At 33.4% G+C, this 18,087-nt stretch overlaps 2 protein-coding genes and 1 long non-coding RNA gene across 5 annotated transcripts; 2 read left to right on the plus strand and 1 right to left on the minus strand.

The window, feature by feature from the left end:
• The first annotated feature begins 2,970 nt into the window (after positions 1 to 2,970).
• Positions 2,971 to 6,522, plus strand: LOC105772534 (uncharacterized). The gene is made up of 13 exons (XM_012593840.2): positions 2,971 to 3,390; positions 3,492 to 3,568; positions 3,699 to 3,779; positions 4,019 to 4,147; positions 4,244 to 4,330; positions 4,694 to 4,747; positions 4,924 to 5,014; positions 5,169 to 5,239; positions 5,325 to 5,394; positions 5,621 to 5,673; positions 5,779 to 5,872; positions 5,986 to 6,083; positions 6,210 to 6,522. The coding sequence occupies exons 1-13, from the start codon at positions 2,985 to 2,987 to the stop codon at positions 6,297 to 6,299; spliced, it is 1,401 nt and encodes a 466-aa protein (XP_012449294.1). The 5' UTR covers positions 2,971 to 2,984; the 3' UTR covers positions 6,300 to 6,522.
• A 131-nt stretch (positions 6,523 to 6,653) lies between these two features.
• On the minus strand, positions 6,654 to 9,343 carry LOC105772537 (protein PEROXIN-4). Of its 2 annotated transcripts, none has more exons than XM_012593847.2 (6): positions 9,204 to 9,343; positions 8,919 to 8,997; positions 8,636 to 8,755; positions 8,384 to 8,512; positions 7,720 to 7,849; positions 6,654 to 6,881 (listed from the first exon to the last, which is right to left on the minus strand). In XM_012593847.2, exons 2-6 carry the CDS (start codon positions 8,922 to 8,924, stop codon positions 6,793 to 6,795), a joined length of 474 nt encoding a protein of 157 aa, XP_012449301.1. In that variant the 5' UTR covers positions 8,925 to 8,997; positions 9,204 to 9,343; the 3' UTR covers positions 6,654 to 6,792. The 2 variants fall into 2 exon arrangements, with proteins under 2 accessions (XP_012449301.1, XP_012449302.1); XM_012593848.2 differs by lacking the exon at positions 9,204 to 9,343 and adding an exon at positions 9,090 to 9,157.
• A 360-nt stretch (positions 9,344 to 9,703) lies between these two features.
• LOC105774838 (uncharacterized) lies at positions 9,704 to 11,300 on the plus strand. 2 transcript variants are annotated; one of them, XR_008196740.1, is made up of 4 exons: positions 9,704 to 10,021; positions 10,116 to 10,214; positions 10,313 to 11,007; positions 11,117 to 11,300. It is a non-coding gene; the product is annotated as an uncharacterized LOC105774838 (long non-coding RNA). The 2 variants fall into 2 exon arrangements; XR_001127565.2 differs by having other exon boundaries at positions 9,705 to 10,021; positions 11,101 to 11,300.
• The last annotated feature ends 6,787 nt before the right edge of the window (positions 11,301 to 18,087 follow it).

Consider the following 18,087-nt stretch of genomic DNA (forward strand, 5'->3'; position numbering starts at 1 on the left):
TCAGGCACGGGTTTTTCCTCGTCTTTGAACTGATCCTCGAAATTAGATGAACTCCTCTTTTCCAGTAAGCTATTTATAGCTACCAAGGACGCCTCAGACACCAACTCTTCCTTGTGTAAATTAGTTATGGAACGTCCAATAACTAACCCTTACCGATCGAACAACCAACGAAACGTTCGTGACTTAGAACTCCGGCAGTTTTGCGTTCTAGAAGAGCCTAGCTCGAACCAATGCCCCCAACCGTGTGGGACATTTAAATCCGGTTACTACTACCCTTGACGGAACCAAACAACAATCCCCATTTGGCACGCCAATGTGTTCACAGAAAACCGATTAGACAATAGATCCTTTCAGAATTCCAACTGTACGTCTAACCACACTAACTCAAACGACGTCTTTTTTGACTTAGTGTTGATTTGACTTTGTGAGTTGACAAAATCATACTCTTAATCCGGAGAAATAATAAGTACTGGAATTTAGGAGTTAAATTACTCGGGTTCGTAACTCACGGTCTTAACGAGGCTAACTCTGACCTAAAGCTAAAATGAATTTAGTTGACTAAGGTTTGGGGCATGTTGGTATTGGGCATAATTGGAGAATGTTGAATAAATGAAAAAGAAATGAAAGTAGGTGGGTGTGGGTGACGCAAGGTTTGATGCAGTATTTTCAAAGCTGAAAATAAATGGAAAAATATGAGGAACTTATGACAGAAAATAAATTTGCAAGGAAAGAAAGATTGTATTCAAGAAATGAAAAAGGCTTGATTGAAAACTTGATGAAAAACACTTGATGAAAGACTTGATTAATGAATTGATAAATGAATGAACATAGTAGCCCCTATTTATACTAGTGGCTTTGCCAAATTAAGAGCCACTAACCATAGAAAATCAAGGAAATAAAATATTCCATGATATAAAAATTCCTACATAATCTCCCAGTAAGTCAACATAGAATTTCAGCTAATTACATCTTGGAAAAATTTTTCTTTGGCCCACCTTCTTTGCTCCTTTCTTCAATCTAGCCCAATTGCTTCTCCTTTTTCTCTTTTGACCCCAAATTGTACACCTGTATAAAATCAAGTTAAACATGGAAAAATCAGTAGTGCATTCTCGTAAATTAACTAATTAAATTACATAAAATATGTATTTTTAGCATTCTACAATGGTCGGAGATGAAGAATATAATGTTTTACAATAACTTAAAAGATTTAAATTTAAAATAGTTTTTTCTTGCACAATATCTAGAATTATTCATAATTCATAAATAAAAAGATTAATGCTCATACCAATTAAATTAAGACTCAAGCGAAAATAAAATCCCCAAAAAATAGCTTCTTCAACAAAAAAGAAATAAGTTCACACAGCAATTCAAAAGACTTTCAAAGAAAATACGTTTTGCATAATTATATTAACTTAAAAAAAAAATCATTCGTCGCTTTAGATTTTTCCGTCACTCCTATCTATTGTCGAGAACTCTCCCTTTGGAACTTTTTCCCCAATCCACGAAAGACTTGGTTTTTTTACTTGGCTTACGCTGTGGTTGATTGGGTTATCAATGCTACACCCTTTTTCTTTTTTCCTTTTTAATAGATGAAAAATATCAATATCAAAATTTTATGCCAAATTCCACCTGGGATTTTCGTTACCCATTTTAACGAGAGTGACAAAATGTCAATTTGGTGCGTATTTTGCAAAGTTTTTTTTATGCCTAAAATGAAAGTTTATAAAAAAAAAAAATGGAAACGGAGGTCACGCATCCTCATGGAAGTTTAACTAGAAATGGCAATTGGGACAAGTGGTTTATTATTTAAATTGCTTTGCGTTGCTTCTTAGGTTAATGTATGTTGTTAGTCCTTATACTTTAATGAAATTTGAGATTTGATCCCTATACTAAAACAAAATTAAAATTATGTTCTTTTATTTTTTCATTTAAAAATATGAGTTCAGTCATTAAATCATAAGTATTTTTCAAAATTTGTGAATTTAATTTTTTATTAGGCTGTCCTCATATATAAATAAAAAAGTAAACATATTAAATTTACAAATTTTAATAGTATTTACCAACAATGATAATGATTGAAATAATATTTTAAATTAAAAAATTGAATTTTAACTTTTCAAGTACACATACTAAATCTCAAATTCTACACAAACAGAAGGACTAAAAACGCACTTCAAACTAAATATTACTATCATTACTATAGATATTACACACATCCATAAATGTTTTGCCTTGCCCCACTTGATAATTATTAATTATTTATAATAATTTTAATGTGCATTTAACATATAAAGAAAACTTAATTGAGTCTTAACTCGATATTGGCATGAGCATTGTTGTCAATGTAGGAAAATGTGAGTTCGAATGTGTTGAAACGCATTATCCTCCTATTTATGGGTTGAGTTGGTATGTTCCATGTGGCATAACTTACAAATGGTATTATGGTAATTGATGGTATGACATCCATTAAAAATATTCAAAATAAAAAAATATATATATATATATAATAAAATGATTAAAACATTATATAAAATATTAAAATGCAGAAAAATATAAAAGAATAAATCAGCATTATTTAATTTTTTTATAATATATCAATTTTGTAAATTAAAAAATATAAAACATTATATAAAATAAAAATCTAAATTATTTAAAATACTTATTAAATCGGTTCACAATCGGTCAATGATTAATCAACAATCATGTCATTAGTCAATGGCATGTTATCTATGGTATGAGAAAAAAAAATGTCTTACGGTATTTCCTCCGTATTTTTAACTCCAGAAGCGAGATTAAGATTTTTAACTCTACAAGCGGAATTAAGATTATTTTTTCATATTTTGTATTTTTTTACTTTTATTCTTTTAAATACAATTTAAAGGTCTCAATCCATGGAATTAAAAATTTCTGTAGGGTATGAAATACCAAATATGCTCTATATTCATCATTAAAAAAAAATCTAAATACCAAATGAAAAACACCAAATGTGCACCATATTCATCACTCAATTAATGGAAAAATTAGTCAAGAATCTTCCGAGTCTCCACCATTGTGTGATTCAGGTTTTACCATTTGCTAGCAGTCACAGCATAGCTTCATTGCAGTTTGCATACATTACAAGTCTTAGCATACATTACAAGTCTTTAGCATCATCCAAACTTAAATACCCAACCAACTTTTCCATTTTTAGAACCCATTTCCCTTCGAAAAACATGACAAACATCATCTCTTCTTCTTCAATTTCCCCACTCATCTGTTTCTTCGTCTTCTTCTTCTGGTTGGGCCATGGAGGACCACAGGGAATACAACATAGTGCTGCTGCTATTAATGGTGCTGACAAGATTCGTTCTCAGTTCCTTCATCTTCTTCATACCAGACGATCTCCTCAAGGTAAAAACCTTAACCCCACTCTGAGTTTTACTACCATTTCAATAATTCAACTTACTATGTACTTAAACCCCATTTTTCTTTCTTTTTTTGTAAATTCTTAGTTCCTTGGACTGTGGAACCTTCAAAACCTGTGCGCCATCCTTTGTTTCAACAAGTTCCTACACCTACCTTCAGCGAGGTCTATTTCTCTCCCTTTTTTTAATTTTTTTTTCCAGAAATGGGTTTGTTTTGAGCAGTTTGGTGATACCAAATGTTTGATTTAGTGAGCTTTTATTAGCTAAATGTTTTGGTTGAAAGGTTTTCACCAGGCAATGGAATCTTGTCCGAAGGCTGATATTAAAAATCTTAAGGAACGACTTAAAGAGGAAAACTTCTATTTGCACACGGAGGTAATCGGGATCTTCATGCATTTAATTTTCAATTTTAGTTGCTGAAATAATCTATTGGGTTAAACCGAAGCATTCAAGTAATCAGATGTATAAAATAAGCTAGTTTTAACATGTCAGAATTAGTAATCTACATATTCAAAATTTCTAAAGCTTGTTATATTAATGGTAATTCACATAATAAACATACCTGAAATGGCATGTGAAGAAAAGCTTAATTACTTTATGGCTGTTGCTTATAGGCTGGAGAGCAAGGAAGGTTGCCAGTTTTAATCTTAAGCTTGAAAGACAGCAAACAGAAGAGAAGGCCCGCTGTTGTTTTTCTGCATAGTACCAATAAGAACAAAGAGTGGGTGCGGCCATTGCTTGAGGTAGCTATATATCTCTGCCCTTACTTATTAGTTGTTCTTCACTATGATGAGTTCAATCATTTTTGTTCCCTTTTGTTTTCCTCTGTTTTGTTTCAGGCATATGCTTCAAGGGAATACATAGCCATCGCTATAGATTCTCGGTACCATGGTGAACGTGCACACAATCTCACTACTTATCGAGATGTGTGTATTCTATATCTGAGCTTCCTCTAGTTTAAACTGTGTTAAAATGAGTTTCACTTCATTAGTTGACAAAGGAAACTTGTCATCATAGCGTGGATGACTTCTATTCTCATAGCAATCATGGTAAAAATGATGTTCGACAAAAGTTTTTTCTTTTAACGTAAGTCATTACATAATTTATTGCCTTTTGAGGAGAGTAGTTTTCTCTCAGGTGTAGAACATTTGTACATGTATTCATGTGTGTAGCTGAATATGGTTTTAGTTAAGTAATAATTTAGACCAATCTAGGATATGATTTAGCTTTCTTTCTATATTTTCTTTCAATAAATGATCCTAATAACATACTGTTATTTGTAAGTACAGGCTCTAGTGTCATCATGGATTAAAGGAGATACAATGCCATTTTTATTTGATACGGTAATTCCTCCGTTTTCATTTTCTTTGGTTGATTGCAAGTCATTGTTTCTGCCTTTTAGCTCCTACTGTTCGAAAAAAGTAAGAGACTTAAAGGTGGGGGAGATTTAGAACTTAATAGGGCTTATCATGGTTAAATTTCCAAAGTGTTCTGTTCCATCTAAAGTTTTCATTATCAGGTGTGGGATTTGATAAAACTAGCAGATTATTTAACTCAAAGAAAGGATATAGACCCTAAGAGAATTGGAATCACCGGTGAATCACTCGGAGGTTAGTTAAGTGTGATTTATTAGATGATTGAGATACGGAATCCGTTCAGGGGCTTAGCTCAAATGGTTCACCTACTTGTAAATATAAATGGAAATATGCATGTATGCTTATGACATATAGCATGTAGAGTTCAAGTGAACATCATGAAATGCAGGAATGCATGCTTGGTTTGCTGCCTTTGTTGACACTCGCTATGCAGTTGCTGCTCCAATAATTGGTGTTCAGGTAAATTTTTTTTTTTTTTAAGTCTTGAAAGCATAAAACATCAAAAGAAAAAAACAAAGACAGAGGTTTTATGTTATATGTGTAGGGATTTAGGTGGGCTATAGACAATGATAAATGGCAAGCTCGTGTTGACAGTATAAAGGCTGTTTTTGAAGGTAATGTTCATACAAGTGCCCAGAAATGAGAATTCGATAGGCTTGCTTCTAATTCATTGGAACATAGTTGATTACACGATTGCATTGTTATTTTGCTTGTGATTATATTTGGTCATGTTAAATAGTGAGCTCCTCGGATTATGAGTGGCATGACCCATCAATTTCAATAGGGAACTGCTTCAGCACTTGTGTCATTGATTCTCTTTAATAATTTTGTTGTTTTCAGAGGCAAGGGTTGATCTAGGCAAGAGTGCAATTGATAAAGAAGTTGTTAAGAAGGTGAGTTAATAAATTCATTATATTTGATAGTTTTAACCCTGATTTAAGTTGCTTGTTTTATGCTATCATCTGACATTGGATTACATCTATTGTTCTTCTGAATAGGCCTGGGATAGGATTGCTCCTGGACTAGCTTCCATTTTTGATTCACCTTACTCGATTCCGGCCATTGCACCACGTCCTCTGCTCATATTAAACGGTACTAGACATTCGAGGGGTGTCAGAATTTGCCTCCTTGGTTACGTATGTATTACATTGCTTGAAAGAAGTTTGTTTAAGTTACAAGTACATTCTGGTGTTGTCAATGATTAGGTGCTGACGATCCACGTTGTCCCCTTGATGGTATAAAAACTCCCACAAAGAGGGCTCGCAAGGCTTATGCAAAGGCTCATTCTTCTAAAAACTTTAAGGTATGGATGGGTTTTAGGTGGCAATTACTCTAAAAGTACTTACTTCGGTTTCTTTAATGGCTTTGATGGATTTTAGGTAACCAGTATGAGTTAGTATTTCATATGTTATGTTTTCTTAATATGCAGCTCATTGTACAACCAGGAATAGGCCATGAAATGACATCATTAATGGTGAAAGAAGCAAGTGATTGGATGGACAGGTTCCTCAAGCAGTAATTTTTTTCCGTACAAAAAAGGACGTTTGAGAATAAAAGGAAGAGATTACAGATGTTGAGGTTCAAATCCCGGATATTAAGTTAACTTTGAAGAGAGGATGCATTAATTAATCGAGATAAGCTTCGGGTTCTACCATAAGGATGCATATTTTTGGAACTGTATTGCTGTAACTCTTTTTTGAGTGATGAAATATGCCTACCAATAAAAGACTAGTTATGTTCTACTCTCTCTGTTCTGTTCAAATCTTTGATTATATCAACATACTCTTTTTTCCAGAGACCAAAGGTTTCAATATTACATTACAATGTTATGTTGCTATTGTTTCAAAAATAAACTGAATATAGAGAAGTCATATAGCTGGGAACTGATATTTTTGGATCAGAAAAGTAAGAGATATTCTTGAATTTCTACAATGAAGTTTAAAAGGCAAAAGTAAATTGCTGACGATAATCGACTCTTACAGTTTTAAGGCGGTTCATAGCACCATAAATGTTCACCCTTTTCTGGGCATGGCAGCAAGTCTGGTGTACATTCTTGCCATAGACTGGTATCCTCTGAGATCACCAGACCTTAAAAGATTGCCTGCCAACAAGTGGGAAGGGTGTCTGTTAAGGGATAAAATAAAAAACAGAAAGCAGCTCGAAGTACTATAGAATTTATATTAGGTGCCGATATATCAATGCTCAAAGAAACAAGGGCATCAATGGGTAAAAGTATCATGAATACCCCTGTACTAAGAGTTAAATTGCATTTTTCCCCTTTTAGTAAAAAAATGGACAAATTAGTCCTGTCTATTAAAACATTTCATCCATTTTTACCATTAAAAACTGGCATGATTGACGAAATAACCAGAAAGTTACATGTAGTGTGCCATGTGCACCTCATGCTAACGTACAAGGACTAGTTTTTAACAGTAGAAATGGATGAAAGTTTTAACAAAAGGACCAGTTTGCTCTTTGATCTAATGTATAGGGACTACTTTGCCCATTTTTTTAGTAGAGGGGGCAAAATGCAATTAGACTTCTAGTACAAGGGCCTCCATGGTACTTCTAATGCATCAATGGGGCAGGAAAAAGAGAAGAAACTATGGGGAGGTGGCATAGGAGACATCTTCAATGCTTAGTAATTACCCTTTCAGGAACAATATGATATGCAATTTGCTTTTAATTTCTCAGTTCATAAGGCCAGACTGTTTTGCAAAAAGGGCCTTTTTGATACCTTTCATACTAGAAATATGTACACAATTCGAGATTGAAGAACTTTCTTGCAGTATGGTAAATATAAGTAGACATCTGCTTAGAAGTAGTAAAAGGAGAACTTTTGCAGTCAAGTTTATGTTTAAGGTAATTTTCAAACATTCCTCTAGGTAACTTCATAATGCAAAAACAGAAAAGAAAGACATTAAAATAGACCAACTTACCTGAATCACAGTTAAGTGGGCTATCAGGTTCCGGATGAGCCATCAAAGCTATTATAGCCCTACAAACAGACTGAAGTGTCCATGCAGGGCTCCAAGCATTCTTCAATATATCAAGGCAAATCTCTCCTGTCTGTACGAGAGAATAATAATAAATATAGACTAATTTCTCAATTTAGCATCTTGGAATCCAATATATACATATGGCAATAGAACGAATGACCAATCTCAATTCTATACCCTAGATTGCTGGTAACTAAGTGAAGTTCATAGAGAGAATATAGAGGTTTGCAACAACTTTAAAAAGGTAAAGGCTACATGAAACTAGAATCTTTGTTAGCCTCATACAACCTTTTAGTATAAAGGGTTCTCACAAATTTCTTCGAATGTGCAGATAAAAAGTAAAAAACTACATTCATACAGGCAGTACTATACAGAAACTAATAGGTTCCATGGTGAATAAGTACTGCTTCTCCATAAAGATCTTTGTTTGGCAATCATGGCTGCCAAGTTGAAAACACCAATCGATTCCCAATTCGACAAAGGAATGGGAAATCATGAGATATTAGGACACCATCTTAAGCCTTGGCACATCTTTCTTCCCTTCCATTTTACGATGTCCAATTAAAGCAAAGCATACAAGGTAATCAAGCCAAACAATTCATACCTTAAAATGCACATTGGGATGAAATATTTTCGTCAAGAACCGCACTTGAGGAGGCTGCAAAGGGTACTGCTCAGGGACAGCAAAAGCAAGCTGGAAGACTCCGCCTTCATAAGGTGTCTCAGAAGGTCCCTATATATAAAAAAAGAAAAAAGAAAAAAAAGAGGTCATATAATTTAAGACAGAATTAAAAGAACAAAAATGTCTATAGTATACCATATTTCTTTTTTTCCTCCTTTTTTACTTCCATCCAACCTTGATAAGAGCAGTCCACTTAAATATGTTGGAATCATCACAAACTAGTTGAATATCGGGATCAGCCGCCTTCTCTCGCTGAACCTCTTTGTATTCCTTGAACAACCTCGCTCTTGATGCCTTCACATAAAGATTTACACATAGTAATCAAAAGAAATAATTTGATTTTTACAAGAACACACACTAAAATTCTTATGTAATTACCATTAATTTCATCCAAATACACAACAAAATACATAATTAAACCCAAAAAAAGGAACAATCTTTAGAAGCATAAACTAACCTGCATTTTTCGTTGCTTGCTGTAAATTCAAAGATACTTCAAGAAAGATTCTATATTTATATATCAACAAGACAGAGAGCTGCAAATTTGAATGTAAAAGAGTAACATTGTTAACGAATTTTACACCATAAATTGTGTATTATTTGCGAACAGAGAAAAATAATTAATTACCAAATGTTCTTTTTAGGGATCAAAACCAATAAGTTATCGATTAAAGAAATTAATTAAAACAGACATATTGATAATTAAAAGAAGAAAAGAAAAGAGAGCTTATTAGAATCTGACCTGAAGAAGAGAGAAAAAGGAAACTTTTTGGGTGGGTCTTTTTGGTTTTGATGACGATGAAAAGTGAAAGCTCTATGAGGGAGCTCTCATTCGGTGTTTTACCATCTGTTTTATTTTTGGATTAATTTCATCATATCTCCTTAAACTATGACCCAAATTTTAGATTGATCCCAAACTTCCGCGTTTTACTATATTTTATTTTTGGATTAATTTCATCTATCTCCTTAAACTATGACCCAATTTTCAAAATGTGTTAATATCTTATTAATCAAGTTATTCTGTCAATATAACCGTTCAATAATTGTTAAACGGTAACCTAAATATATTGTGGAGAATATTTAAAATATATAAATTAAATGTACTTACTAATAATTTGAATCTAAATGCATAATTTTATTGGTAGTCTATTATTATTTTTTGAATAAAAGCTGGATTTTTATTCAAAATCAAACCGTCCAAAATAAAACAGCAAAGTTGCAGACAAGTAAAGACAAAAGAAGGCCCAACAACAAGCCTAATCCAGCTAAAAAAGAAACATCTTTGTTTCAGCCGAAAAAATTAAACAAAACATTAAAGACACTTTACATCATTCCGATACTTTCACAGCCATTCCCCCCTTCGTCTCTTCCTCTCCCCCAAAGCTACTTAGTCACTAGAGACCCTTCACAACTTAGACTCTCCTATCCCTCTCCATCGCTTCTCTATCAAACTTGGGGACCTCATCTCTTAAGCACCACTGTTCTCCTATCTTCAATCCCTCAGTAGCCAGCAAGTGAGTGACGTCGTTCACCGTTCTGGGGCAATATTTGAATATACAGGTACGAAATTGCTTACCCAAACATTTTCCATCTCTGATTAAGACCACTATTTCCGATTTATCCTCCCTCTCGTGTAACAGCTTTTTTATGACAGTGAGTGCATCTCCTTTAACCTCCGTATCCATTAGTCCTAGATCTAGTCCCACCTGGATCCTTTGAATGCATACAATCGCTTCTACCGCAAAGACTGAAGGTACATTCTCATTAGTGACCCTTTTTTAGCGTAGTACAAGTCCCTCAGAGTTTCGAATCACAATCCCAGAACATGATTTTTCTTTATGCTTTTTATAGGCTGTGTCAAAATTGATTTTTACGAACGGGGGCTTTGATGGTTGCCAACTTTCCAACTCCACACGCCGAACATATAAGGGAATCTATACCCCATCAAGTTCTTGAACATAATTTCTTATTCAAGTTGCAATAGTGTTCCCAGATCTTTTCTAACCCTCATGAATCCACTTATTCTGTTCTGTCCAAATAGACCATAGAGCACATACGAACATTCTACACTGGTTATTGGTGTTATGCTCAAAGAACCAGGTAACCCACTCCAATATCTCTATTCTTGACACCCTTTCTGGCCAGGACCAGCCTAAATGATTCCATTTATCTTTTGTCTCAGGCACTCACGCAGGGCAAGGATATCGGTTTCAATTCCACCTGCACATCTCAGACAGATACTAGAATTAGTAACTCTTCTATAGTGTAGATTACATAGGGTAGGAAGATAATTTTTTGAGATTCGCCAGATTGTAATTTTCAGTTTAGAGGGTAATTTTAAACCCCACAATTTTTTTTTGTAAAAATTCCCTATTTCTGCCTGATTATATACATGTGTAGCCTCTGCTCTTTGCTGTAATAGAGCTTTGTATGCGCTTCAGACTGCGAATTCTCCAGATGCCTTCCCTCGCCCCACCTGGTAGTCTTCATGTTGGTAATTGGATAGAGGGCTATTCAGAATCCTTCTAGCATCATTGTCACTGAAGGTATTCCTTATTAAGTCCACTTTCCATTCCCTGTTAACATTATCAATCAGATCCGCTACCAAAAGGTTGTCCTGACATCGTTCACTATTTTAGATTCTGTAATTTTCAGCTTCTGTAACTCACGCTGTATCACGAACTGGAATTTTGGTCCCACTCCCGGTCCCACTCCCAACTCTCCTGCCCAACCCCTCTTGGAGAACTCCCTTTGCAGTCCAAATGCTCATCCAGGTATAGGAAAGTATATTTCCTAACCTTGCATTCTTAAAGTTTGAATTCAGATAATACTTCGCTTTCGAAGTACGCGCAGTTAATGAATTATGATAATTAATCAATCGTCAACCCTGTTTAGCAAGTAACAAAAGATTAAATTTATTCAAACTGCGAAAGCCCAATCTACCATCCTCCTAAAGCTCACAAAGTTGTCTCCAAGCACACCAATGAATCCCCCTATTTCCATAACTCTTTTTCCACCAAAATGATGCGCAAATATTCTCCATTTCATAACATAACGATTTAGGAAATAAAAAACAAGCCATAGAATAAGTTGGGATAGCCTGGAGAATCGATTTTATGAAAATTTCTTTACCTCATTGTGATAGAAATTTAGTGCTCCAATTGGTAATTTTTTGTTTCATGCGATCTTTTAAACCTTGAAATGCCAATTTTCCCCCGTTCAACCATATTAGGGAGACTCGGATATTTTTATGGATTTGAGGAATTTCTAACATGCAACAATTGCGTAATTGAGCTCAGTTGTATTTATACTATAAAAGATAATAGGCTTCGCATAACTAACACACTGACCTGAAGCCTCTTCAGACTCCTGTAGAATCTTCTTTAATATTTGTGCCCCTTGATTTGAAGCCTCTCCAAACAATATGCTATCATCCGCGAATAGTAAATGGGTTGGAGGGGGCCTTTAGCTTACTTTAACTCGCTTCACCATTCCTTCCCTCTCGGCTAAGCACATTAAAGTCAATAACCCCTCACTGCACACCAAAAAAAGATAGTGGCTCAAAGGATTCAATTGCCTTAGTCCTTTTCTTGGCTTAAATTTCTCACCATTACACCCATTCACCAAAATTGAATATGAGATTGAACCAATGCAGTACATTATAAAGTCTACCCATTAAATAGCAAACCCCATCTTTAATAACATTCGACGTAAAAAAATTTCATTCAACACAATCGTATGCTTTACTCATATCTAATTTTAACACCAAAAAACCTCTCTTCTCTATTCTTTTTTGCTTGAATGTATGTAGAACCTCATAAGCAAGTAATACATTATCAATTATCAGTCTGCCTAAACAAAGGCACTTTGAGCCTCGTCTATATAGCAATCTAGAACTTTTTGAAAATGATTTGCTACCGTTTTTGAAATTATCTTATAAAGGATCGAGCATAGACTTGTAAGCCTAAAATTTGATAAATTCGTTGGCTAAGTAGTTTTCGGAAGGAGAACATTATTAGTAGCATTATAAGGTTCCAATGACATACCTTCGTTCAAAATACTCAGACAGAACTCGCTCATATCTCATCCAATAATATGCCAAAATTGTTGATAAAAAATTGTAGGGAAACCATCGCTACATACTGCCTTCATTGGTCCCATGCTTTTAATAGAAGCAAAAATATCTTCCTCCCCATAAGGCGTCGTTAACATCTGATTCCTTCAATGATTTTTTCTCCATTCTGAAAAGGATGTGATCTATATTTCTCACTCCTCTTGAAGAGAAAAGATCATTAAAATAATTGCGAGCAATTGTCTCAATCTCCTCTTCTTCATTTTGGATCACGCTCATTTTATTCTCCAAGCCCTTGATTCGATTAACATGTCACCTTTGAGACGTAAGTTTATGAAAAAATGTTATGTTCTTGTCCCCTATTTTCAACCAGTTTGCTTGGGCCCTCTGTTGCCAGTATAATTCTTGTTTCTCTATCTCCCAATTCCACTGCATTTTAATGTCAATAATTTCTGCAAGCGTTTCATCATCTCTTTCAGCTTCCAAGAGTAACTCTAACATGTTCAAATCCTTTTTATAAATTCTGAATTCGTTTGTGAATTAATTCACTTGCAACGTTCATGGTGTGATTTACCTAAATCCTGAGTTTGTCACTAACCATGCGTATGCAACTCATGTTTTAATATAAGTGGATGCTTATGCTCTAAAGATGATCTAACCCATAGTCGGTATGTTGGGTACATGACTTGTATATGGCATGGCTTTACTAGCAACAATGGAATTCATAACTAAATTAAAGAGTTAATGATATCCTCTCATTGGCATTGTGAGGATTGATAAATATGGAACGTGGCCACGGGTTACTCGAGCAATTTATCATAGTCATTTGTTGATAGTGGTCATATTAATCATTAAGAAGACACAATGGTGACAATTAGATAAAATAGGATTGTATTGAGTGAACGAATTTAATTCAAAGGAATTAATGATATCATATTAGGATAACACACACATGACGAGGTTATTGAACAAAGTAGTTGGATGAATTGCTTTCGTAAAGAGTATACAATAAGGAGTTTTCAATCATGGTACTTCTTGTGGCCTGACTTCGTGATTAAGTAATTGTGAATTATCGGAACGATGTTTCTGGATATAATTGCAATCACTAGAGCGTAATTGTATATGTATAATTGGTCCCTTCGCTAGCTCAACAAAAGCTCGATCGGATTGCATTTGAATCATAAGAAAATTCTATGTAATACCCGAAAATTACTACAGTAAGAAAGTAAGATAATATTCCTGATATAGTAAAATAAGGAAATAAAGTGATAAAAAGGGTAATTTTGAGTTATGTTAACATTGGGAAGTATATTATGACATGTTAATTCAAGAAAAGATTAAATTGCAAAAGTGAGAAAAGTTTTGTTACCCAAGAGTAAATACTCAAAATTTGAGAGGTTAAAGTGTAAATATGAAAAGTTGAAGGACCAATAGTCTAAATATTTTAAGGGTGGAATAATCTGAAAACTAAGGAAATGGATGAATTGGGACCAAATTGAATAGATGAAGAATTATGAGGGACTAAATCATAATTTTACTAAATTAAGTGATAACTCAATGATGGAATTTTAAAAGATCTAAAGGGCAAAATGGTCAATTAGAAGAAAGGAAATCTAGAAAATAATGATATGTTGGAGATATTTTAGATTAAATAAATAAATAAATATTAGTTTATTAATATTTTAATTTGATTTTAAATGACATTTTATTATTTTATTATTATTTTATTTAGTATATATATATATATATGGAAGGAAAGATGAAGAATCATCATCTTCTCCCATGCATTCCAACGTATGAAGAGAAAAGAACTTTCTTTTCTTTACAATTTGGTCATTTCATCAAATACTCACCATTTTCACTTAGAAATTAAAAGAATTTCCATATCCATCAAGAGAGAAAGATAACAAGGAGACTAGGGGAGCTAGAATATCAAGTTAGGTTCAAGAAAGAGAAACTGGAGGAGAGAGAAAATCAAGTTAAAGGTTGCAACTAATAGGACAAGGTAAGAACATCAAGATTTTAATATATTTTTAAGTTTGTTATTATTGAAAAAGCATGGAAATGATGTTATAATAGAGTTTTCTTAAATAAAGTCTTATGTTCTTGATATATTAGTGAAGGAAATAAGAGAAAGTGATGAAAATATTATAGAGAAAATGAATAAGGAAGTTATAAACTTAGTAATCAATATCTTGCATTAAAATAGTTTTGGACAGCAGCAGTAGTCTAACTTTGAAAAATCACCAAAATTGTGAAAATCGAATTAGAGGATGAATAAAATATGAAATTAAATATTATTGAGTCTAGTTTCTCATAGAAGAAACGGTTTAAACAATGGAATTGTAAATCATGAGTTATAATAAATTTTGTGAGATAATGTCAGAATGATTTCGGGTTCCCCTGTTCTGACTTTGGAAAATCATCAAAAATTTGAGAAAATTGATTAGGGGCTTAAATTTATATGTTTAAAATTTTGAATGAGCCTATTTTCAATAGAAAGAAATGGGAACATTATCCGAATCCTGTACGAGAAGATAATTAATTTTTAGTGAAGAAGTGTCAAAACTATCAAACAGCAGAATAGGTTTGAATTTAAAGAATAAACTGTACTTATTGGTTAAACAAAAACTTCTAAAAATTTTATAGTAAGAATATATGTGAGTCTAGTTTCAGAAAAAATTAACGGATCTCAATTCGAAGCTACGTAGCTCAAGATATAAATAATTTTGTGACTATGACTCAAGTGGACAGCTTTGAATGAACAAAAAAATAGTGAAATTATAGATTATGTTACATATAGCATGTTATATACATTAAGGATGTGGAATGGAGAGGAGGAGGAGGAAAATATATGATTATTCAACTAGCATGAGTTTTCATTAAAAATGGCTAATTTGCATGTTTTAGGTTTAGAGACTAAATTGAATAAAAGTAATATTTTAAGGGTAAATTTGTAAAAATGTCAAAAAGTGACCAAATTGCATGAAATGAATTGTTTTATTATTTTAATTAATAAATTGAATGAAATATTAATTTAGATCAAGATTGGGTGGAAATTTGAGGAAAATAGAAAATTACCAAAATGTCCCTGAATTTTGGTATTTCTGCAATTTAGCCTGGTAAGTTCGTGTAACTTGAATTATATTCTTAAATGCTTGAAATGTTTGTTATTGATGTGAATATGATTTGAATGTTCATTGTATGAAAATTGATGAAACATTGATATATTTGATAAAAGGGGAAGAAATCTCAGTTGAATGGAAGGAAAATTCGATGGATCTCTGAAAAGGAATTGACGATAAAAAGGATCTAGCCCAGACGGGTGATCCTATCCTGATATAGCCCTCCCGAAGAATATGTGGAAAATGGATTTATCCCGGATGGGTAATCCGAATTAGGGTCTGAATATAGCCTGGACTGGTAATTCAGATCCAAGCTCATTAGAGTAATTGTCATTGCAGGGGATTTAGCCTGGATTGGTAATCCCGACAATACTCTATGAGTTTATATTACAGGGGATTTAGCCTAGACTGGTAATCCCGCTGTAAGGATGAGGTTCGCGGGAGTGTGCTCTCTGACATGGAAATGTGCGCACATGAATATGAATTGACGGACCCGGATTTGTACACTAAAGTGTACCCCTGAAAATTCATCGAAATTCCGAGAAGTTCAACGGGATAAATATGGAAAAAAAATAACAAGGGAATGGAAATCATGGAATTGATGAGCTCATCAATCATGGTATATATATTATTGATACATGGAAATTATTGAACTAACTTGAATGTTGAGTTTGTGCATGTTGGGAGAATAATGCATTGAATGGCATGTATAAGTTAAATTGGCCAACGTTAGCTTATAAATGTTTTGATTTTGATTGGTTTTAAATATGAATGCTTGATGAAATGAAATGTCTGTAAATTAATTTGTAAACTCTGGTAATGCTCTATAACCCTATTCTGGCAATAGATACGGGTTAGGGGTGTTACATTCTACAACTTTGAGAATAATTTAATTGAGTCGATTTATTCGATATGAAATTAAATTAGGTGGTCGTAAGAATTATTTAACTAGATAATTTGATTAAAGAATTTTCTTTAAAAATTAATTTATAAAATCTAAGTGATTTTTGGAAAAATTAATTTTGATTAAGTAAAATTAAATTAATCAAATCAATTAAAATTAATATGATATTTTTGGAAGCTAATTTTCAAGTTAGACAATTAGTCTAGTAATTGAACTTGAAAATTAGACCTGAGATCATAAATTAGGCCTAAGAGCCCAAAACTAATACCAAGACCCAAAACTGATCGAATTGGGCCTAGTATGTGAAACCAGGTTGACGGTCCAATCGGTGGTTAGACTGGACCAGTCAGGTCGTTATTGATCTGGATCAAACTGACTGTTGGAACGCAGGCACCCCTACGGCGCAACGGAAAATTAAAACATTCGGCAATCCTAACCATGGATCAATGTGTGAGGAACAAATCGGGGTGAAATAAGGTTTCGAAATTATCGGATCTTTATTCTGAGTAGACAGCAACACCTCAGCAACGAGTAATCTGATCTACTATCGAACCAAGCCACAATCTATCGTGACTCCGGCCTCTACGTAATCCACCCAGTTGACAATGAACGGAAGGAATCCCCAAAACTGTTTTGAAAAACTTTGCTTTGACGGCTGCTAGACCCCAAGCAAAGAAAAAACAGGATTTTTATATCTATTTTTAGGGTTTTTAGAAATTAAATAAATATAACTATGTTTTAAACCGAAAATTATAATTACATTAATTATAATAATGATTTCGGTAAACTATATATTTATTTGAATTTATATACTAACCAAATTCATGTTCTCATTATGCGTACAACAACCTTGTACATAATGTGTTCGATATTTGATTATCCAATTAAATTAATTCTATAATTAATTTAATTCAAGAGACAACCAAACACAATACCAACTATGTTTTATTCTGTTCATTTCAACTATAGGGTGTGACCTTGTAGGTTCTTGTAACGTTAGCAGTAATACTAGAACGATTCTAATGTTGCAAACAATGAGTGACACCTAGCAATGCATCATTGCTACCTAAGTCTCAAGAAATCATGATTCGACATAACCTTTTTATGATTAATCTTTCATGCAATAATCCTGAAGTCCTTTATCTCTGGATTGGACACAAGTCATGGAATAGTCAATCAAGTGTGATATACAAATAAGTATGACATATCATATCAGCTTATTTGAGCATGACCATGCATTTCTAGTCTCACTCAATCAAGTGGCCTAAGATATTACTCCCATTATGTAGGAGGGACTTATCCTATATCGATCAACCATATCCCTCTACATAGATCGTGGTATATCCAACATCAGCCTTTATAGAACAACCAATTACGGTGTACGTTTGACTGTATCAAAATATACAACTCACGATGTTGAGATTATGATGATCTCAAGTCTAAGGATCATATACATATTAATCATTATGAGTAATGTTGTGATAATTACATAATAATCCAAGAAACATACTCATAATGGGTCAGT

The sequence above is a fragment of the Gossypium raimondii genome, chromosome 6 (assembly GCF_025698545.1).
Source record: "Gossypium raimondii isolate GPD5lz chromosome 6, ASM2569854v1, whole genome shotgun sequence".
NCBI lineage: Eukaryota > Viridiplantae > Streptophyta > Magnoliopsida > Malvales > Malvaceae > Gossypium > Gossypium raimondii.